Here is a 24,535-nt window from a genome sequence, read left to right as displayed (position 1 = left end):
TGCGATTTTATCACAAGTGCATCAATACACTATTCCAAACTGTTCACTGTTCAAAAGAACAGTCGTTCATTTTTTAAGTGAACGAACGGGTTCGTTCATTTTAAGGATTTGTTCTTTTTGACCTGCTTGTTTATGAACGACACATCCCTATTCAGGATAAAAAGAATTCTGTTTTTGTTGAATGTCTTTACATCGATAAGCTAATTTCTATTGAAATGAAAAAGGGGTTCCTTGTAGCATCTAAACCTGTTTAAGCAGTTCTCTGCAAATTTGAACAGTTTAACGCTGTAATATTTCTTTTTTGCTTTTCACCCCAAAAGTATATCATAAAACTTAGGCTCTTTGCAATCATAGTTTCATTAATCAGTCAGGCATATGAAAAGTAAAATTAGAAATAACAATGTCATGCACCAGCTCGCTTCATTTGAATTGAAAAAATCATTCCTTTTAACGTCAAAACACGTGTCTGCAGTAATCTGCAATTTGTGCTTTTTGATGTTATTAGTTCTTGTTTATTATTTTACTGTTTAACACAAAGGTATTTATCATAGTTTAAATTTGAATACATATTATAATTGGCATCTTTAAAGTATTAAGGGAAAACGGCAGTGGTGGCCACTTCAAGTTTACTTATATACTTTGAAAAAAGAAATGAACACTAATAATGTGATTTTTTTTTTTTTTTTTTTTGATACTTGATGTAACTATCATATTGAATCAATTTTATTCATCAGTTATTTGAATTTAAAGTAAGCAATGTAAATTATTCAGATGGAAAAATGTCAGATAGCCACTGCTGAAATTTTCAGATTTTGGAGTGGCTGCTAATGGTTCAAATTTGATATTTGGGAAAAAAAATGGATGAAAAATTGAAACAATTGAAATTCTGGCATATTTAGATTGTGGGACGATTAAGGAAGAGTTGGTCTATAATATGCTCATTGAGTTTCTAGAGAGGTAATTAATATTGTAGACCCACAGTTTAAAAATATACTTTACTGTGACTACTACTAGTGTGTTTTAAACCTTAAAGTGGCCACAACTGGTGTTTTACCTTACATTAAAAAAAAATTGTCCACGGAAAAAAAAGTTATTAAAAAAAAAACAATAAATAAATACTCAGAAAGAAAGAAGTGTTTCCTTCACACAATGTTAAGTCCATTAACCATAGTCTTTAAAAAAATAACTAAAATAAAGTGGTAGTTAAACTATAGTAAGTAAAAGACATACTACCCTTGATCAGTATTGACCATAATGTGACTAGTTTCATTGTTGGTGAGCAGAGATAACGAACGAAGAAAATCAACTTTTGTAGATGACTGCTGGAATATAATAAAATCTTTCCTTAGTACTCTAGCCCAAGAAAATAAAAAACGTTCATTACAATAAAGTAAGCAATTTAAAAACTATAATGAGTAAGATAATAAAATCATAATACAAAATGAAAAATGTTAAACATTTTGTGTCAGGTGGCATCAATCTGAAAATATACAAGAAAGTCATCAATTTATACCTGCAACTGAAAAGTTATCAGAGTAATCGATTTCTCAGATATTTTTCTGGATATTTCCCAACAATATACCCCTCCATCACTTCCTCCTGTAAACTAAAAATACATAAAATAAGTAATTACCTAGATACATGTTTTAAATGGAAAATATTTCATTAATATTTAATTGTTATTGCATAACATTTTGTAAAATAGAAGTACAAGGTGTTTATAAAGTCTTCCACGGATAAAAAAAACTGTTTAGAAAACCTTCAACATAGTTAAGTTTTAAACATAATTATTATTATTATTATTATTATTATTATTATTATTTTTGATCACTATCTCAAAAAGTATTTTCAATGTTACTACACTTCTACGTGCACATCTTCCTTAGTTCTAAGAAAATTTAGACAATTTTCAACATTGCACTAGGGCAGTCAGAATTTACCTTAGTGGGGAGAGGGGGGGGGGGGGGGGAGGGTTTTGTCCTAACAGTTCTTATCTACATATATATATATATATATATATATATATATATATATATATATATATATATATATATATATATATATATATATATATAAAAATGGATATTGGAAAATAATGTGTGTTCCCTAAGATCTCAGAAACTAACTGACAGATCATACTGACTAAGAAAGAGACTGACTCAGACTGACTAAGTAAAGGACCAAAAAGAACCGTTTGTTCTTTTTTGGTCCTGGGATGGTTTATAGAGCAGTTCGAATAAAAAATCTTAGTGATAGTTCTTTTTTTATTGCAATTTAAGACACAATTTTCACATAAATTCCCTTATATAGGGGCTAAAAAATATGTGCACATATTAACATTGTATGTCCATCGAAAGCACTGATTTTTCTGCTGAAGATATTACTAAGTTGAATAAAAACAAGTTATAAGTTTTCTAGTTCCATGTTCGAAGGCTTTCATCAACCTAATTCAGTATTTAGAGTATCACCTCAACTCCCTGGCGATAGATAGAATTGTTGTATTGTTGAATATTTTTGCTTTTTGTCCGACTCTTAAAGGCTATCCTTATAATTTTTCTCCTCTCCCCCCTTTTGTTTATTTAACGATTTGATGAAAAAATTCTTGAACCAATAGGGTATTATGGCACACATTGATATGAGAATTAGTTGCTTTTCTATGAATTTTTAAAATATGTCAAAGACTTTTTGGACACCCTGTATAACGGCATAAAACTTATTAGATTTTATTAGTGTGGAAGCAAATTATGCACAAGATGGATGGAAAGTCAAAAGCCTAGAAACTTTAACACCCCTGAAATTGACCATAAAATTTGCACTTATGTTGAAAATTTAAATTTTGTCTGGTTGCCTTATTTTTTTTTTCTCACAGAGAGAAAATTTATATTTGATTCAAAGTAGATATTGCCATAGATGCTTTATTTTTACTTAAAAATTATAATCATACTTGCTACAACTCAGTATGGGAGATGAAAATTATCTCAAAGAAAAATAACCGGCAATAGCCTTTGATGGATCTATTGTATATATTTCCTTATGCCAAAACATGATTATGTGTGTATATATGTACCAAACAAATCCAACAAAATAATTTTAAAACCCTAACTATTAAAAAGAAGTGTTTAAGCACTTACAGCAATATAATCAGATAGTTTATTGATAACAGAGCTTTCAGATGCTGAATTAGAATTTGAACCAGTCTCTAGACACCAAATGCTGCCTCCCTGAAAAATCATACAAACAAGATTTTCTTTCTTAAATTAAAATGTTAACATAGCATTAAATACAACATTTTTAACTTCATTGAAGAAATATCCATTATACATCATTTTGGCAACATGCAGTTCATTTTTACAATATTATTACGAGTCTGGTGTAACTTAAAACTTTCTTGAAAATGAAGATTCCAATCTTGATAAAAACACAATAAATTTATTTACAGATATTTACAATAGAGCAGGTAACAATTGCAAACATCCAGCAATTATGCAAATATTGTTAAACACTATACATTACTCAGTACACCACGCATTTAAATCCAAAGTACGTGAAAAGAACAGTAATTTGAAAATCACAGTGCAAGCGGTTATACATTCACAGTGAAAGACGAGACTAATCCAATGCATATGCTGCCACGGGTATTTAAAATCACTAGAGACTGCATTCTACTGCATTCTACTTGATTTGCCAAGTTCCATTTCATTCTCATATTTTCTTTTTATTCATTCACAAATCTTATCATTCAGAAATGGGGACCGTATACTTCATTTGAATGTTAGGGGGCTGTATATTCATTGTACGAAACTATTTACAGGTTATGTTACAATGATAATTTTGAATGAAAATTAGGGAACAAACGCCAAATTTAGCCAGATTACAACAAATTAAACCTAAAAATAACTACTATTTACAAAATTTGTAGCAATATCAATACATGTAAAAAATAATCTTGTTGCTTAAAAATAATGCTTGCCTCAACATTTTTTGTAAGAAAAATAGTTTTAAGATATTCCAATAGCTACAAAATCTGGACACATTTCAAACAAAAATATTTGATCATTATTTATATAATTATTTTTTTCTATCCCTGCAAATATTTTATGTTCTAAGTATAAGCCAGCTGAAACAATTGTGTATATACTCAGAATGATATTTCCATACCTTCAACAACTTACACAGATACTAGTTAGAAAAAAAATACAGTGCAGAACCTTTTATCCGGGAACCAAAAAACCGGGAAACCAGAAAACCGGCAACTTTTTGCCGATTTTCCCACCATTTTTTAAAAAATACGCATTTTCGGCAATTTTTGAAAAACTAAGCATTTTTTTGAAATATCTAAAAGAATATGAACTGTTTCTTAATAATACCATATTACTCACGCATAACTGGGGAAAATGTTTACAGAAAACGAACTTCAAAGGGTTATCCTTTACGCGGGGCAAAATTTCCGACATATTTTTTTGAATTAAGAAGTACACTCGTAAGTCGGAAATTTTCGTGTTTTACTTCAACTGAAAACTAAAGAAATAAATATTGTCGCATTCTAATGCAATATTTTATTGAACGGCCTTTAAAATTAAAGCCGTTTAGAGCTTAAGTGACGCCGCGAAATTGCTGGAAACGTCGAAAACCAGATTTGCAAATTTTCTGGATAGTTGGTTGATGGTGAAATCTAGAAATCGTTAAAAGCAAGACTGTAATAAGGCTGCAAGAACTCATAAATCAAATTCCTATTGATATTGCAAAAAACAATAGTAATCAATAACCATATAGCAATCGCAAACACAAAAACTTTATTTAAAAAAAAAAAACCGCGTTCATGAAAACATTCTTTCATACACTATAGCAGGAAAATCGCACATTTACGTTCAAAAACTTGTTTCTAGCCCTCCCCTTCATTTTTTTTCGTTTTAAAGCATCGAAAAGTGGTGGGTTTTTTCTTTTTCAGATTGAGAGAGAGAATGTGAGGGTCTCAGGTCTTATGAATAACTTGAAATTTTTTGGTGTTTAAATTATTCTTTCACTAGTAGTTTTTAATATGTCCGACAGTATTTATAATCATTTTTGAACTGTTTTCTTCTTATTTTAATATGTATTACTATTTATTATAGTAATTTAAGTTTTATAAACAATCGGCCTACAGAGATTTTTAGCGATCCAGAAAACCGGGAAATTCAGATATCCGGGATAGCGATGGTCCCGAACTTCCCGGATAATTGGTTCTCTACTGTAGTAACATTATTTCTCAATATCTTCAACCAGAAAAAAAAAGTAAACTAAACTTTTAGTTTGCACTATTTTTCTCCCCCCCCCCCTCCCGTTTTTGCTAGTTCATAAAATAAAGAAAAAAGAGAGAGAGAGAAAAAAACGAACTGAATTTATACACAGTCAAATTCCATTCAAATGATTTTTAATGGTGGAGAGAAATCATTTTACTACAGCAAAATTTTATAATATCAGTATTACAAATTTTTACAAAAACAGAAAAAATAAAACCTTTAAAAAAATTCTAGGAATTTGAACTTTTACTGGTAGAAAATAAACTATTAAATGTCAGGCAATAAATTTGAATAAAATTTGCTGCTATGTCACTTTTGGGGATTTCTCTTGAGTAAAGAAAAAGCTAACCAATAGGATTTAAATTCGTCATCTGCTTGACACCAATTTTTGTCCAAACCAAGCACATGAATGAGGTTGCCAAATGGCGCATTTTTTTGTTTTTTTGTTTACCTCTAGCAGGGATGCCCATCCTCCCAAGTTCAATGAAAAAAATTCTCCCCCAAAATTTTTCTCCAACTCTCTTTCTCTTTTTCTCATTTTTAGCTTTCTTTTTTTTTTTTGATTTATTGAAAAAAAAAATATTTCTATTAATTTATTTTTAATTTATTTTTATTTATTTATTTTTAAATTTATTTATTTATTTATTTATTATTATTATTTAATTAGAAAGTTCTGTACTACACCAATAACATACACACACAGCAACTAATAAATAAATGAAATAAAATATGAATAGAATAAAATAAAATAAATAATTTGATTTAAAAATAAATCAATAAATGAATTTAAGTAAATAAATTTTAAAAAATTTAAAATCCCCCCCCCCAACATTTTAATGGCGTAACTTGCGCCATAATCCTCTCCCCCTTCTGTGGGCACTCCTGACCTCTAGTCTATCATCTTTCACATAAATGAAGTTTGGAGCATAAATTTTAAGAAAGTCCTATCACAAGAAGATAGTTTCAGGATTGACACGAATCAATCATAACATCTGGTATTAAAACTGAATGAAAAAAACATCATGACATTAGCCACTCCCTTGAGGAGGAAACAGATGAAAAAAAAAATGGCCAGCTAACTTTGAGATAAAAAATTAGAAAAGCAGGCAAGAAAAACAAATATAACTTTTCTCAAAATGCTTGAAACAAAGGCAGAGACAAGCTTCTGGTTTTGGAGGCGGCCAGGGTTGGATTTGGAAGTGTGGAGGCCCCTAATCAGGGTTCGAAAAGAGCACCATTTTTTCGAAAGTATCCGATACTTTGATATATAGCTGAATATTTTGATATCTATGTATATATCCGATATTTTCAACCCGTGAAAGTTAGAATATTTTTTAAAAATTTTATTGTGGGGGTCTCTTTGTTATGGAGGCCCAGGGGCAGTAGCCCGCCTACCCTCCCCTAAATCCGGCCCTGGAGAGGGCGGGGAAGATGATCAGTGGTTTTTTAGGGCATAAATACAGTGTCTGGGGAAAATGTTTTAAAATGATACAGAAAAATTCTGCCAAAAGACAGCTTTAGGCTATCTCTCTTCACTTAAAGGGGCGCTTATGACCAAGGCCGTATCCGGAATTTCTTTCAGGAAGGGTCCGGTTTTGCACACTGCCCAAGAACACACACACATATATATAAACATGCATAAAAATATTTAACTTAGAGGTAAAAGTTATAAACTCACTTACAGAGCCGGTTTTAGACTTGACGGGAGCACTGAGCTATTGCAGGTACTTTTTCCCTTTTGCGGCCCGGATATTTTTGTCGTAGGTGAAACAGGCCATTTCTCCCCGTATGTGTCTTTTTTACTGATACATCTCTCATGTTTTGTCTCGTTTTTTAATGCGGCCGCTGCTTTTATTTTTATTATAATTTCTTATTTTTTTTATTTACCTTGTAGTGGGAAAGATAACAGGTGAGTAGCCCTTTAAGTGAGGTGTAGCATTTCCATTATTTCAGGGGGTTTGGGGGTTTCTTTCCCGGGAAATTTTTTCAAAATCGATACAAAAATCTGCAATTTGAGGCCTTATATGAGGGTAAGACACAAAAATATGAAGAAAAATAAGAAAAGAAAACCTTTTAAAAGTTATGCATTCTTTTGCAAGTCAAGATCAATCAAAATAAAAATTGCTTGTTCAACAAAGCATTGACATTAATCGACAGAGGGGAAAAGCGAGGGAGGGGAAAAGGGAAGCACATCATCACTTGCTCATACAGGCTTTTTGTGTAATTTGTTTTTGTTCTTTTCTTCAACATCCCCCCCCCCCCATTTTATCAAATGCTCTATAGTAAAAATTGTTCAAAATGCTTTAAAAGAAATGGTGAAGAGATTCAGAAAATAAGTAATGAAAGAGTAATATTCTGGTCATTCGGACAATTCATACTTTATTTCCTTGATAAGAGAAAAAAATTGAAGTACTTTTCATTAAATTTCAAAAACCTTAACAATTTTCAAAGAGTCTAGAACATTTGAAATTATTTTAAACATTTTATTTGCACTTTCAGAAGTTGATAGCACAGTCTTACAAAATGATAATAACTTTGTAAGACACACCTGTTTTAGGTTAAAAATAAATGTAACAAAATATTTCTCAAAATAAACAATTTTTCTTCAATCACAAGTGCTGCAGAAAATGAAATAGAGTATAGTAAGTGTTATATTTTTTTCTCAGGTCTAAGATATTAACAGTATTCAGTAGAAGTAAGATGAAAACAAGCAATAACAAAAGAATTTCCAAAATACTGAATTTGGTATTAAATAAATAGTAAAACATGAAACATATGAGTCACAAATTTATCTTGAGAAATATACTACAAAACGCGAGAATCATGATTTTTGCATTTTTTACGCAGGATGTATCAAGAAGCTGAATTTGGAACATCTTGGTCACTAGATCCTAATCGGAAACTAGGGGCCTGGTCCTTGGGAGTCCCTGGCTTGAAATCGGCATAGTGTAAGTTTTATATGAGTTTTGGGGGGAGGAAGGCAAGGCTACCAAACTGACAAGGGGCCTGCCTAGGCCTGAATTGAATAGGGGAAAGAGAGCAGGAAGTCCTAATTAAGGGTCTAAATTTCAAGTATTCTTTGCAGATAATGAGAACTAGAATTGCCTTTTCTGTATTTCTTTAAATTTTCACTCGTTTAATAGTTACCAAATTCAGAGTAAAAAATTTTTTGTTATTTTTCTTTTTTGAAATTATTTAGTAAAAAAAAACTTCTTTTGTTTTACATTATAAATCATTTCGGGTTTCGGGGGGGGGGGGGGAAGCTTGTCTCCCCCCTCTCTGGATACGGCCCTGCTCATGACCCCCATGAATTCCCTCTGGGTCTGTGCCTGACTAAAAGCATGAGAAGTTATAAATATTAGTGAGCTGAAACTAATGAAGAAAAAAATTAAAATGAAAGAAACAGGTCTTAACAAATTTTTAAATCCAAAAAAGAAATAAAAACAACATTTGAAGAAAACCATTTTAAAGCAAAGTGGTTATGAATATTTTAACTGAACTTTTTAACTCAATGATGACTTAAATTTTGATAGTTCAATTGAAATGGTATTGCTACAATTATTTTATTAGTTTTATAACAAGGTCTCATTAGTAATGTAAAACAGAAGAAACCAGATTTTGAATGAATGATGAATGAATATCAATAATGTTAAAAAAACAATCAATAAAAACAAATTAAGAGGTATATAGATATCACTTGAGGAATTAAGTATTGAAAAAAAATTAATATTTAAAAAATACTAATTACAAAATATATATTATAGATAAACAAAATGTGCAGGAAACTTGTTAAAATGATAAGTAGGTAATATTATAAAATTCACTAAAATATTTTAAAGACTACATCTTTTTTATATTATCAGGGGTGATTGTGACTCCATGAAAAAATACCTGAACTTTTTTCCAAGAAGAAAAAGTGTTTTGATGGGCATACATATACACAATACGTGTATGCACACATTATTTATATACATAATTATTTGTTGGGGCTAAAACTTGAAGTTTTAATTGGACTTAATATGTTCATGTGCATGGAGAGAATTAAATTCTTTTAATTTTTCTCATTTCTAAGAATTTTTCAAAGAATGTTTTATTTTCCTCCATTGTATCTGAATCCTTAACCATTTATTACATTCATTTTCTGAAACTGCATAAATATTTCAGAATTAAATAAGTTTGGGGCAAAAGGGGCAGCATGTATTATGATCACTGCGCAATAGGGCTAGGCGATATCCAAATTTTTAATGCCACGATATATCGCTCTCCAAATATCGATATTTTCGATATATATAAGTCGTTAAGTTCAACATTTAATGGGGGGGGGGGACTGTAAAGCCTATTGCATAAGCATCTACAACAGAGAAAAGCCATAGGCCATCTTGGTGAATAAATATTTTAGCAATTTAATCTAATAATATAGTTATAGCAAAGATTTTCATGTGTTTGTGTCGGGAGGGGAGGGGTGGGGGGTCATGAAGCAGATTATACCACAGAAACTTTTGGAGAAATTAATTTAGAAGAATTTAAGTCTTTTTATTAGTGGGTGGCAATTCTTGAGGGAAAAGGGGGCTTGGTAAAATTGAGGGGCAAGGGCGTATATAAGGAAGGGGCTGAGGGGGCCCGGGCCCCCTCCAAAATCTGGGGAAAAAGTAAATAAAGGTAGTTATTATTTGGTTTTAGTTTGCTCACAAATAACTTCCAAACTTTCAGCTACAGAACAATAATAATACAATAATGATAGGGATAATACTAATAAGTTATATAAGGGATTTCTGAGCTGGATGGCTCAGGAAGAGGTGAAGGGTGCCGCGAAGAGACCCTGGTAATAATAATAATCCTCATATAAATAATAGCGAATGATAGAGTAACGCTGCCGTCATCAACAATGAAACTTGCGCCACGGCATGATAGTTTGATATTTTTTGGTAATACAGTGAAACCTGTGTAAGTTGACCACTCACGGTGCAGCACTTTGGCGGTCAACTTAGACAGGTGGTCAACTTATAAAGGGCTTTTTTTTTTTTGTCATTTCTTGCACCATGTATTCATTTTTTGTGGAATTCACCCTTACTCTTTCTGTTCAACTCACTTTCAGTGTTTAACATTATTGAAGTGAAACAATAATTAAAAATACAATTCAAATAATTTTGTTATTTTTTTCTTGTTTTTAACTATATTAGACACTAGGTTTAGAAATTCCATATATACCAGCTAATTTTCTCTGGTTTTCTCCATTTTCAATTAATTTTAATATTTCATACTTTTTATTAATCTCAAGTTCAACTAACTTTCTTTTTGAAGCCTTTTTATGTATAGCACAAAGAGTAACAAGCTCGACTCTCCCAGTTCATAAAGGAAAAATTAAAATGTCCTATCTCTTAATCCCTTGGACCAGAAACATGTAACTTTACTCATTAGCAGGCCCAGACCTGTGTACCCACAGTGCGAGGGGCCCGCGTCCTTAAAGGGGCTAACGGACCTAGAAAATGAAGAAAAAAATATAAAAAAACTAGCACTAAGACTTATGCACTTTACAAATAGACACTGCTGGCCAGGAGAGAGGGGCCTACATATTTTGTTGCAGGGGGACCCAAAATATATAGATCCAGGCCACAGCATATTGCAACTGAAAGAAAAGATTTTGATCTTTACTACTAACACCTATTTTCATTGAACAGAGTACAAAAAGCTATCTCAAGTAGAACAACAAATGAAAAATAAGTTTTGAGAATAAAGAGCAGCATAAGCTTTAAGCTGCTGTTTAGTTAGTAAAATGCTAGTCTGTCATCAAAGCATTAAAAACATTCTTAGAAAGCTATCAAAAATAATAATAATAATAATAAATAAATAAATAATAAAATAAAATAATTTGCTGAAGAAAGTTAAAAAAAATAAACCAAGTGGTCAACTTACAAAGGGTTTTTTACAAAACTCCAAACCAAATTTGGCGTACATTAGTGGTCAAGATAGACAGGTGGTCAAGATAAGGGAGGTGGTCAAGTTATAGAGGTTTTCCTTCGCTATATGAGATAGGAAAAAATTCCGTTCCTGACAAAAGTGGTCAACATAGAGAGGTGGTCAACTTACAAGGGTGGTCAACTTTACAGGTTTTACTGTATTTGACATGCAGGGAAATGCTTTATTTTGACAGGGCTGAACTGAATCTGGTAACTCGACTGTTTTACTGGTAAGACTCATTTTAGGAGAATGAAGAAACGTAAAAATCGTCGACAATGAAAGCTATCTACTGGAGTTTAGAGTTAATCCACTGGAGTTAGGGTTAAAATTTCACCTATCAAACTACCACCAAACAGGCAATTACTTCGCTCAAATGTAGAATCAATTTGCACCCGTTATACCTTGACGGGTGATTTTCTAGTATGTAATAAAACTAGACTATAGGGTGTCATGATAAAATTTTAATTCTTTAAAGGATGCCGCAAATCGTTAGAGTTTAGGAACCCTCTGCGTTAGAGGGCAGCAGTCAATGGTGTTCAGAAGGAGTCAGGGAATCTGTACCTCTTTCTCAAAAAAAGAGCGTGTCTTGGGAAAGCGAAGTAATTTTTTAAAAAAGAAAAGCAAATAATGCGGGGGAGAAAATCTCAATTCTTTCAAAAAGGAAACTTCAAATTAAAAACGTTTAACAGATGCGTATTATTGCTTAGCAAATTAATTTCCCCTCTCTTTCTTTCACTATCCCCCCTCCCTCTCTTTTTTCTTGTCTATCTGAAAAGAAGAATCTTCAAAATGTTTCTCTCCTTAACTTTCGTCCCCTGCAAGAAATTTAAAATAAGTTTTAGTTGTTTGGTTGGAGTAATATTGGAAAATTGATGTCCTAAAATCGCATTTATTTAGGCGTTTTTCGGACAGCAATTTTAAAATATTGCTAGAGGAGAGTCCTAGAATGGCCATCCTCACTACCAAAAATAGCCTAATATTGTGCCCTTTAAGATTTAAATTTTGAAAAGTTTCGGAAAGAGATCCTTTACCTCTCCTTACCTCTAAACGACTCCATTCTTGAGAGATAACCTGAAATTGAGTTTTACCTTTCAAGGGAAATTGCGTTTTACATTTCTTCTCGAACTCTTCCTTTCCAAAGATTGCTTAATGTTGGGACAAAGTCTGAATTTCTTATGAAAAAAAATCTTAAAATAAAAATTTCAAAAGTTACTGACTATCATTCAGGTAATTACGAACATAAGCTCTTATTTCTTTCATGCCCCCCTCCCGCCCCATTTTTTTTCTTTTTCCTAGTCTGTCTAAAAATAAAAGTCTTCAAAATGCTACACTTCGCAAGCCCTCCCCCCCCCAAAAAAAAAACCCTAAAAGAGCGTCTCAAATCTTGTTTTCAGGGCTTCAATGTCGAAAAATGTCCAGGGGATAATTATTAAACGAATTTTCTTCTAATAGCATCGAAAATCGTTCAAGATTGCTTTTCTGGAGCTTCAATTTTTAAATGCCCGAACCCCTAACGTTACCAAATATGGTCCACAATCACGTTTTTATGAACTCCAATTTCTAAACATTTAAGGTGGAGAGTGTTTGAATCCCCCCACCTAATATCACTGAATTTCTCTTTAAAACTTCGTTTTTTAGGACTTCAATTTCGAAATAGTTTTAGGGGAAAGCCACAGAACTGTCCTGCCCTTAACATCATCGAATTTAGTCTGAAATAATCGAAGTTAATCTGCATATTTAGAACTTCAATTTTGAAAAATCGGGCAGAGGGATGATCGATTTAGGGTTTTTTTTTTCTTTTTCAAATTGATCGGGAGCAACTTCAAAAAGTCCCATATCTTTCATTACCCTAACGCCAACAAATATAGCCGAAAATGGCATTTTTAAAGCTTCAATTTCAAAATATTTCCAGAGAAGTCCGACAGAATTTTTCTTCCCCGTAGCATCAGCAGAGATCGCTTACTTAATAGGCGTTTTTAAACCTAATATTTAAAAAAAATTCCGGGGGAAACCCTCTGGATCCCCCCCCCCCTCCACACCAACCATCTAAAGTGAGAATTTTTTAAGAGTGCCCTCTTAAAACTATTCTTCGGTCGTGCCAATGGGTGACGGAATGAAGTCTATGAAAAAAATGAAAAAATCAGGGCACTGTTGTCCCCCGCCCCCCAAAAAATTGAAACTTCAAAAAAAAGTGGGGGGAGAGCTAATCTTGGTAATATGGGCCCCCTCCAAAATAAAAACATATATACGCCATTGTTGAGGGGTGCCATCGCAGTCGGGGGGAAAATATCAAGTAACGCTCCTTTCTCTTCTTATCTAGCCTTCATTCCATCTTTCACCCCAGCTGTTCTTCAATAATTACCATAGAGATTGCAAAACATGATGGTAGCTTACGCTTTATACCAAACGAAACGTCTGCAATTTGGACTTTCGGCGTTTCATTAAACATCGACCTAAATTTTACAAAAGTGGGTTTTTCTGAAAATATAGGATGGTTCCGGTATTTTCGAAGATGAAGATACCGGAAATCAAGATGTAAATACCGGAAATCCGGTAAAATACCGGAACACAATCACCCCTGATATTATGTTATTTTCAGTGAGAAACAACAGTTGAAATAGTCACACAATATCCAAAACTCATTTTCACTAATTCACACAGAAAAATATCAAACACAATTATTATTTGAAACCATAATCAGTTCAATTATCGAAGGTTCCTAAATATTATGTTATGAAACACAAAACACTGATTATTCTCTAACTCCTCCACATGTAGTGAATTACATTCAGCTTTGAAAAGCGACATGATATTCTACCAACTAATATTGGGGCAAACTTAACCTGGCAGCATTGTGAAGGCTACACAGATCCAAACCTAACCTGGCAGCATTACGATGCTGCCAGGTTAGGTTTGCCCTGAGTATAGTACAGTTGATAAATAAATCAGAAGCACAGAATCTTATATAGATAATGTACATACTTTATGACATTTTTTCTTCGTAAGAAGGTTGCCATTCAAATCCCAAAAGCAAATAGCTGAATCCTGAAAATAAATTATATACTGCCTTTTAATATTTTTTTCAATACCTTGAAGGAAAAAATGAATGCAGATGAATACTGCTATTAAAGGATTCAAATATCCTAATAAAATGCAAAGTAATAATAATAATAATAATGATAATAGATAAATAAATAATAGACATTGAGAGCTACATATAATGACTGCAAGGGAAGATTAACAACAGCAAAAGATTAAAAGACAACACTTTGGTATAGAAAAATTAAATGAAAAAATTGAAAATGATTACCTAATGTAAATTATGCACATTAAGAAATCCAATGTTGCTAGGCACAAATTTATAATGAATAATTGTAAACACATAATTCAAAGATATTAGGCGAAATCCTATTTTTCATGAAGAGAACCTATCACTGTCTTAAAAAAAGGGTCCTTGTAACAATAACCTACTTGCAGGGCTGCAAGTTTTTGAAAATCCAAAATCGTAGCAGAGTTTTGCAGGGGGGGGGGGAGGGGGGCAGCCATTGCCGCAGATTTAAAGTGATTAATTGTCAAGTCATTCCACGTCAAATCAACACAATTTGGAGCAATTTTAGGACGCACTGTCACAGATCTCGATGAAACTTGGTACATCAAGAGATTTAACCTAGTTATGAATGAAAACGCTAAAAAAAAATTTTTCTTTCTCCTCATTTAGCAGTTATTAATTATTGATTATTCAAATTTTTGTTAAAAAATGCTACACTTTGAGACTGTTAATCCTTGTTTTCTCAGAAACTATATAAGATACAAGCCCGATATTGATCTTGTTTTAAAGCTCTTTTAATCTGCTTCAATTTGATATGCAACTTAATAAAATTCAATTTTTTTTATTTAAAATTAAATTTAAATAAATTTTAAAATTTAAATTTCTCAAAAACGGACAATTTTAAAATTTTGAAAAAAATCACAAAATTACTTTGTGTTATCCTCTCACATCTCACCAAGTTTCATATTGGGATCTTAATGGGATCAGTTGATACAGGGAGGACAAGTTTCACATATCTGCCAAAATATGGGTTATTGTGCTGAATAGTTATTTTATGTGTAAAAAAAAAAAAAAATGAATAAATATGCTTCATACATGTTCACGTTTTTATGCAGAACTATCTACTAGAAATGAAGTTTTTCTTAGTACGATTTGTTCCTGAAAAATAACTCATTAATAAAAATATTAATCATCTAAATCCCATTTTATTGAGAAAAATAAATTTAAAAGAAATAAAATTTTAAAAAAGAAAAGGAAAAAAGGGAAAAAAAAGAAAATATTTTCTCTGGGGATGTGAACTTAAAATAATCCACTACAAATTCAGATCTGAAACAGTAAGCTACCCTTTTCACCCCCCTTTGCTAACAAAATGAAACAGACTGGGGGTGGCTATTGAGAATGAGATCCAATGTTTCGTTCTGCCTCACTGCTTTTTTCTCCACCTGTCACTGGTTTGGGATTGACCAATTTTTCAACATGTTTCATGTTTTTGCTTGTGAAGTTCAGTCAGCAGTACCATAAAATCTCAAAAGCACTCCCCCCCCCCCCTTGGTTTCAAAAGATAACTTACTAATTCCAAAAAAAAAAGGGGGGGGGAGGTTATAATCAAATTTTGTTTTTGTAAAATTTGCCGAAATAATTGTTTGTAGCAATATTAATTTTAGAGTACACAAAATAAATAAGTAAATAATAGTTACTATTAATATTAAAGAAAAGGGAGAAATGAATTAATAAAAGCCTGTCATAATTTTATGGCATGGGGGCGACAATATTTTTTTGAAAGAAAGGATTTTGCACCTTAAGTTACCAAAACCCCTTCCAAAAATAATCAAAAGCAGTACACTCACATGAACTTCTTTTGTAACACATATGAACTGAACAAAAAGAAAAGTGCCCATGCATCAAAAGGCGTCTAGACTTTTGGAAGGAATAAAACTGAAACTTTTTTTTTTTTGCAAGATCCCTTTTTTTTTTTTTTTTTTTTTGTTTAAGTCATAGTGTTTTCTTTTCTTCTTGTTGTCTTTTTTTAAAAAAGAAAACCAGCACATGAAGAGGGAAACTAAACCTCTAGAAATGCTTGCCAAATAGAGCATAAAATGTTCATTTTTATTTATTTATTTGGGGGGGGGGGTGAAGGGATGAAGATGATCTGAAAATTTTTAGGAGAGGGGAGGGGGAGGGTATATTTGGGATTGCAAAATGATCCTTCCACAAAAAAGGTGGGGGGGGGGGATAGAGGGATTCTTTCTGGTGTTTATAATACTTTCTTGTTCTGTAATACACAATTCCTGTTGAAAACTATCTTCAGTCAGCATTCAAGCCTTGTCTTCTGCTGTGCAAACTTCATTTCTTTAACTTTCAGTTATTTTATTTCAGTTGGTTTATATCAGAACTGAAACAGTCTATTTTTAAACTAATTTCGACACTCAGCGTATTTATATTATTTGCTGCTAAGTATTTAATTTTATCATGAATCATTTAAATTGTTGCAATCCATTCAAAAAGTATTCTCACTCACACATAAGAAAAGGATTGAGATCTGCAATGCCATGGATGTATTCATTTGTACCAGAAATGCCTGAAAAGTCTAAAATATGTGACAGATGCAGAAAGGAGCTTTTGCGGTTGAAGAAAACCGCTGAGTCAACTGTAGATAATTGTGCCTCCACTAGTCATGAATCACCAGGTGAGAACTTAGATAGGGAAAATGAGAGTGACAATTACTCATACAGATCATTACTTAAAGACTCATTCAGATCATTAAATGACTCTATTGTTCAGTTGGGTGAATCCCCGGTCAACAAAAAAAAAAAAAAAAAGAAGATATAAGAAATATTCTCATATGAAAGCAAAAAAAAATAGCTCTGCAGTGAAAAGAAAACTTCTTCCAAATGCTGATTCCGATAGTGAGAAAGAGAGTCCAAATAAGGAAATGGTTGATCATTTGATGCAAGTTTATCAAAATTGTAGCAGTCGAGCAAAAAAGACAATGATATTGACTCTATTGCCAGATAACTGGAGCATTAGAAAAATTTCTGAAAAATTCAAAACATCGAACTACCATGCACGCCAAGCTAAAAAGCTTTTAAAACAAAAAGGGGTTTTGTCCACTTCCAATCAACATCCAGGGAAAAATTTGCACATAGAAACTGCTGAGATTATAAAACAATTTTATGAAAGTGAAGATATAAGTAGGCCAATGCCAGGAATGAAAGATTGCATTTCAGTGAAGGACAGTGAAGGCAATAAAGTTAAAATGTCTAAAAGATTAATGCTTTGTAATCTAAAAGAAGCATACAAACTTTTTCAAGAAATGTATCACGATGTCAAAGTTGGATTCTCCAAATTTGCCGAATTAAGACCCAATAATTGTATTTTAGCAGGACAAAGTGGTACACATGCAGTTTGTGTGTGTACCATTCATCAAAATGTTAAATTAAAAATTGAAAATTCCAAAATGAGCTCGATCACAAATGGAAAGATAAAAAAATATACAGATTGTCTTGTAAAAATGGTGTGCAACCCAGCTTCCATTGACTGTTATTTTTCGAATTGTGCAAATTGTCCTGGCATTGATGAGATACAGAAAATATTGGAAGATGGTATAGAAGAAAATATGATTGAAACGATAACATTCCGCCAATGGATTTATGTAGACAGATGCAATCTGGAAACTTTACAAAAACCCACCAATGAGTTCATTGAAATTTTTTGTAATGATTTGAAAGTTCTTCTTCGTCACGACTTTATAGCTAAACAGCAGAGTTCTTTTATGACCCATACAAAAGAAAATTTGTCTCAGTTTGAGGTGGCAGTAGTTTGCGACTTTTCCGAAAACTATAGCTTTGTTTTGCAAAATGAAGCACAATCATTTCACTGGAACAGAAATCAAGCCACAATTCACCCTTTTGTTATATACTTCAAAAATGAAAACAAAATTCATCACCTTAGCTTTATTATAATCTCAGAATGTCTTGAGCACAACACAGTAGCTGTTCACCAATTTCAACAAAAGCTAATAAATTTTTTAAAATCTAAATTGGAGAAAAGGTTAGACAAAATTTTTTATTTCTCCGATGGATCAGCTGCACAATACAAAAATTAAAAGATTTTTTTAAATCTATGCTGCCATGAAAGAGATTTTGGTATTGAGGCTGAGTGGCATTTTTCTGCCACCGCTCACGGTAAAGGCCCATGTGATGGCGTGGGTGGTACACTCAAAAGAGAAGCAGCAAGAGCAAGTCTTCAAAGGCCGTATGAAAACCAAATTACGACACCTATGCAACTGTACCAATGGGCAAAATCTGACCTTTCAAAGACCATGTACTTCAGTTACGCCAGCCAAAATGAATATATTCAAGACGCAGTACAGCTCTCTCATCATTTCCAGCAAGCAGTGCCAATACCAGGTACCCAAAAGCTGCATGCCTTTATTCCCTCAAGCTGTGGAACAAAGGTGAGCGCCAAGGCATTTTCTTTTTCTCCATCATCCACTGAATATTCTGTCATCTCAACTGGAGAAAGTGTTCCTTTAATGATGAAAGATCTCAATGGATATGTCATTTCCATATATGATAAAAAATGGTGGCTAAGTTATGTTTTGTCCAAAAATGAAGATAATGAAGTGAAAGTCACTTTCCTCCACCCACCAGGGCCTTCTCCTTCATTTTCATATCCAACAGTGCCAGACATTCTATGGATACCTTGTTCGGACATTATTTGTAAAGTAAATCCCATCACGCCAACAGGGAGGACATATACTCTACCAGCTGAAGAAAAGAACAATATTGTAAATATTTTGCAGCTTAGAGAGTAAAAAACTCCGACAAATGTAGGACAATGCTGATGTTCTCTTTTTTAAAAAAAAAAAAGAGTTAGTGTGAGTTTTATTTATTTTTTTCCATTATTATTTTAATTTCATTCAATTTTAAAGTAGGTATAAGACATTAGAAGGTTTTACATTACTATTAGCAGTTCATTTATAGTTTCCTGTGCTAATTTAATAACTTAGAATAATATTCGAGTAATCCATCAGAAAGGTATTTTGTCCAAAATGCAGAAACTTTGATATATGTAAAACTTGTCCTCCCTTTATCATCTGATCCCATTAAGATCCCATTATGAAACTTGGTAATATGCTAGAGGATAACACAAAGTAATTTTGTGAATTTTTTCAGAATTTTAAAATTGTCCATTTTTAAAAAATTAAAATTTTAAAATTTAATTAAATTTTAAAATTATTATTTTTTGATTTTATCAAGTTGCACATCAAATTAAAGCACATTAAAAGAGCTTCAAAACAAGACCAATTTCAAGCTTGTATCTGTTACAGTTTCTGAGAAAATGAGATTTAACCGTCTCAAAGTGTAGCATTTTTTGATGAAAATTTGAATAATTAATATTTAATAACTTTTGAATGAGGTAAAAGAATTTTTTATTTAGCATTTTCATTCATAACTGGGCTATACCTCTTCATGTACCAAGTTTCATCCAGTTCTGTGACGGTCCGTCCTAAACCGTGTGATGATCTGACACGGAATGACCCAACAGCAGAAAGAACAAAAACAAAGATACTTAACAAATTTCAAATATGATACAGAAATTATTAAAACGGAATAAAAAAATTTTATTCTTCACGGAATTTTTGGTAGTTTCTCACCATTTTTGGCCAAAGTTTCAATGATTGGATCAGTGTCGCAATCTAGAAACCGATCCATCTTTACATCATGCAACTTTCGAAGAGCAATGCTTGTTGCACAAAGACTGTCAGCACATGTGTAGAAGTTTGATCAGGGGCGGACTGGCCACGTGTGAGATGTGGAAAATTCCACATGGGCCGTCCTTAGCTCGGGCCCGTTTTCTGTGCATTCAATGTGTACATACCGTGTTCCTCAATTTTTTTTAAAAAAAGTTCTTAGCTAGGCCGGCCGTTCTTGTGTCGAGGGCTGCAGCCAGAACTGCTTTTTTTGGGTGGGGGGGGGGGGAGAGGAGGACGGCTGCTCCTTTTCCCTTACTCTGTTCTTGCCTAACTATTACTGTATCTTGTTACGTAGGGAAAACGAAACAATGTCTTTGTTGGGTGGTCTTCGTCCGAAGCGAAGCCTTCAGGGTCCACGCGTATCTGTTCGGGATTGATGTTTCCTGGAATTCTGGTAAGGAGTTTTATTGGGGGTGGGGATCTTTTTTTGTGGCCATCTGAGACGATCTGAGACTGTCTGGGAAAAGATTACGTTGAACCTTTTTTCCAATGAAATAAAAGAAAGGCGCCATCCTAAGAATAGAATGTATAGGAGCAAAACGTCTGCTAAAAAACTTTTTTTTTCCCTTTTCATCCTTCGTTTTTTTTTTTTTTTTTGTTATGTTTCCCAGCACTTTGCAACATATAGATCCATGACTTTCTCAACCAATTAGACAATTTTGAAATCTCCTCAATTTCGTCTCCGAGGAAAAAAACGAGTCATTTGTTATCCACCGTATGGACTGCTCAATGGGATTGAATGTGTTTTAAATCCAACAGTGACAAGAATTTTTTTTAGGTAAGTTTAATATTTTCAATCATCATGTGTTTTTTATTTTATTTATTTTTTGTCATCAGCACTTTAAATAATAAGAACTTGAAGTATCGGTTATAATTATAACAAATTGACGGTGTTACACAAAAATGGGTCAACCCACCAAGCAGTACTTTTGAGTAAATTGAGTTCTAAGCTGAACTTCATAGATGGCATATTAATTCAGAATTCGGCTGAAATCGTCTTTGTATCCCCGTAGTGTATCAGTTTATCTGCCAACCTATGTGAATAACTCATTATTTTTTGGAAAATTTTTGTTGGGTAACTCATTTTTGTATAACACCGTCCAAATCATCTATTTTCGTTTAGCAAAGATAAAATTCACAAAAGTACAAACTGTATAAATATTTAAAACAGTGATTTCCAACATTTTCTTATCCGTTGCCCCCCTTACCTTTTACCCCCTTTCCTTGAAAAAAAAAAAACAAATTTTAGAGCAACGTAAAATCGATATTAGGTATTTTTTGCGTATAGTGAAACCTGTGTAAGTTGACCACTCGCGGTACAGTACTTTGGTGGTAATTTAGACCGGTGGTCGACTTATAAAGGGCAGTAATGATTTTTTGAAATATTTTTTGTCATTTCTGGCACCGTGTATTCATTTTTCGAGGAATTCACCCTCATTATTCTTTCTGTTCAACTAACTTTCATTGTTTAACATTATTGAAAGTGAAACCATAATTAAAAATACTATTCAAATAGTTGTGTTATTTTTTCCTTGTTTTAAACTATATTAGACACCGTAGTTTTAGAAATTCCATATCTGCCAGCTAATTTTCTCTGGCTTTCTCCTTTTTCAATTCATTTTAATATTTCATACTTTTTATTAATTTCAAGTTCAACTAACTTTCTTTTTGAAGCCTTTTTATGTAACACTTATAGCACAAAGAGCAACAATGTGTTTTGACTCTCTCAGTTCATAAAGGCTAAATTAAAATGTCCTATATCTTAATCCCTTGCACTTGAAATAAGCCAGAAGGGCTCTTTAGCAAGCCCATATCTGCGTACCCGCAGTGCTGGGGGATCACTTCCTCAAGGGGGCTAACGGCCCTAGAAATTGAAGAAAAAAAAGAAGAAAAAAACTAGCACTAAGACTTATTAACTTTACAAATAGACACTGCTGGCCACTAGGGAGATGCCCTACTCATTTTGTTGCAGTGGGCCCAAAATGTACAGATCCGGGCCTTAGCACAATTCCAGTATTGCCACAACCTATTGCAACTGAAAGAAAACACTTTGTACTTTTCTACTGACATCTATTTTTATTGAACAGAGTACAAAAAGCTATCTCAAATAGAACAACAATTGAAAAACAAGTTTGGAGAAAAAGAGCAGCATTAGCTGAATGCTGCTGTTTAGTTAGTAAAATGCTAGTCCGTCATCTAAGCATTAAAAACATTCTTGGAAAGCTATCAAACAAAAATAATAATACAATAATAATAAATTAATAAATAATAAAATAAAATAATTTACTGAAGAAAGTTTTAAAAAATAAACCAAGTGGTAAACTTACAAAGGGTTTTTACAATACTCCAAACCAAATTTGGCGTACATTAGTGGTTAAGATAGACAGGTGGTCAAGTTACAAAGGTTTTCCTTCATTATATAAGATAGGACTAATTCCGTTCCTGACAAAAGAGGTCAACTTACAAGGGTGGTCAACTTTACACAGATTTTAGTGCGCTTAATTTTAATTTAAAGCCTAAATACTGTACCAAATTTATCCACTTATTGTTACACACATTTTTTATGTTTTTTTTACAAGAGTAATTAATTTTTGAAGGGAGATAATAAGCTAAGATTATTAATATACTTTTCAAAGACAGCAGAACATTTTTTTTTCCTTTTTTTTTTGGTATAAAATTTAGGATTTGGAAGAATGAAAAACTTTGGCAGTTTAAACTTGAAGAAAAAAAAAAAAAAGAAGAGAGAATGGTTTGTTCCGGTATCCAGAACCTGTCCTGAGTACAATTCGTATGCTTGTCCAAGATATGAGGATGTGCATGGCCAGTGGCGCACACAAGGGAGGGGTCCAGGGGGTCCGGACCCCTCCCATAGGTCTTGTGTTTTCCCCGATTGATTACGGTTCTATGTATTTTGTACGTAAAATATTTCCAAACAAAGATAACAATAATTTCAGTTCTAATAAATGAAAAAATAAAATCGTTATGCTAAAAGATTTTCAAAAATATTGTGCACTTTTCCTACAACAAATGACCTAAAAGAAGTAGAATGGTGATTATAAATGAATACACTATAATAACGATGTTTTTAGTTAAGTATTTATAGATTAAAATGATAATCTATGAACTTCTATAACCATATGCTGCTTCTACAACGATGAATTTGCTTTGCTGAATCCATTTCTTAACTATAAGAAAAGTAAAAGCGTACAATTATTTTGCTTTCTGTTAATTTGTTTAAGTATGTTTCATTACGAAATGCTAATTATTTATTCAATAGTTTATTTTTTACCGTTTTCCGTTCTCGCGAATCGACAAAATCAAGTCAATATGTTTAACGACGTATTGGGTCATAATATGAAAATGAGGCTTTCGATCTTGGACCCTCCCCTTGCAAAATTCCTGTGTGCGCCACTGTGCATGGCTCTCCTGAACTTAATTCATTTTCTTTTGAACTCATCTAAATCTACGTTAAAACCAAGGGCCCGAGGAGGAGACCGCAATCCCCCCCTCCCAAGTGTATATCCCATGATTTTTACTTTAGTTCTCAGAACCTGACAAATAAATTTCATTCACTAGATAACATTTTGAGAGATACCTTTGAAAATCAGTTTTCTCACTGAGACAAATGGTGACTTTTTTTTTTTTTTTTTGTAGAGTAATTCGGGCTTATCCGATATTTCCAATCAGTTGTCACTGTCTCATGATCTGTGATGTATTCATTCTGAACGGATATATTACGTTTGGTTTACATGAAATTTTTCATTAGTTTGAATACGTACAATACAATTTTAAGAAAAGACCTTTTAAAAAAAGAGTTTTTTCTAAAGAGTAAATAGTACCGCTCATAGCCATATGAGGTAGTGAGAAGCAAAGGGATGCAAGAGGCAAAATTAAAAATTTGGAGATAACCAGTACAAATGGTAGGTGGACCCCTCCTCTGTCTTGGGGCAAGAGATAGTACTATAGCAGCCAGGCCCGTGTCCAGATTTTCATAAAAGGAGGGGTTTTAATCTTACCTGCGGGAGGGGGAATTGAACCCCCCGCAACCTTTAGTTTACGACAAACTGCCGATCCCAGTATGGCGTTTTTACACCTGGAAGGGCTGCTGAACCCCGCCCCCCCCCTTTTTTTGAGGGATAGTTTTGGCTGCGCAGGTGACCAAAGTAATCCTTCATTTTACAGGTTCGCTTTAATCAAATCTTGTTTGTTACTTTTTAATTAAACCTGCTTACTACGCGGTACATTGCAATAAATATTAAAATGTCTCCACAAATTCTTTTATAATGTAGAATGTATACCAGGTTTCAGGGCCGTCGAGAAGGGGGGGCAAGCCTATGCATTGCATAGGCCCGTGAGAGATGTGACGGCTAGATTAATTCCAGAAGAAGACGCCGTTGCTATAAAATGTTGTAAAATGAAATTGGCAACGGCAAAGGATAAAAACAGATTGCATCGGTCGAAATGTGCTAGTTTCAGTTGTGCTTTTATCTT

At 32.9% G+C, this 24,535-nt stretch overlaps 1 protein-coding gene across 1 annotated transcript in view; it reads right to left on the bottom strand.

Annotated features, from left to right (window-relative positions):
* The window catches only part of LOC129219987 (WD repeat-containing protein 6-like), a 77,917-nt gene that overhangs the window by 32,879 nt on the left and 20,503 nt on the right, over positions 1 to 24,535 (bottom strand). The window contains exon 6 of the mRNA XM_054854310.1: positions 1,234 to 1,319. Coding sequence (XP_054710285.1) covers positions 1,234 to 1,319 — 86 coding nt within the window. The remainder of the gene's footprint in view (positions 1 to 1,233; positions 1,320 to 24,535) is intronic.

Source organism: Uloborus diversus, chromosome 4 (genome assembly GCF_026930045.1).
Source record: "Uloborus diversus isolate 005 chromosome 4, Udiv.v.3.1, whole genome shotgun sequence".
In the NCBI taxonomy this organism is placed as follows: domain Eukaryota; kingdom Metazoa; phylum Arthropoda; class Arachnida; order Araneae; family Uloboridae; genus Uloborus; species Uloborus diversus.
Note: the sequence above shows the minus strand (reverse complement) of the source record. Positions and strands in the feature narration are given on the sequence as shown.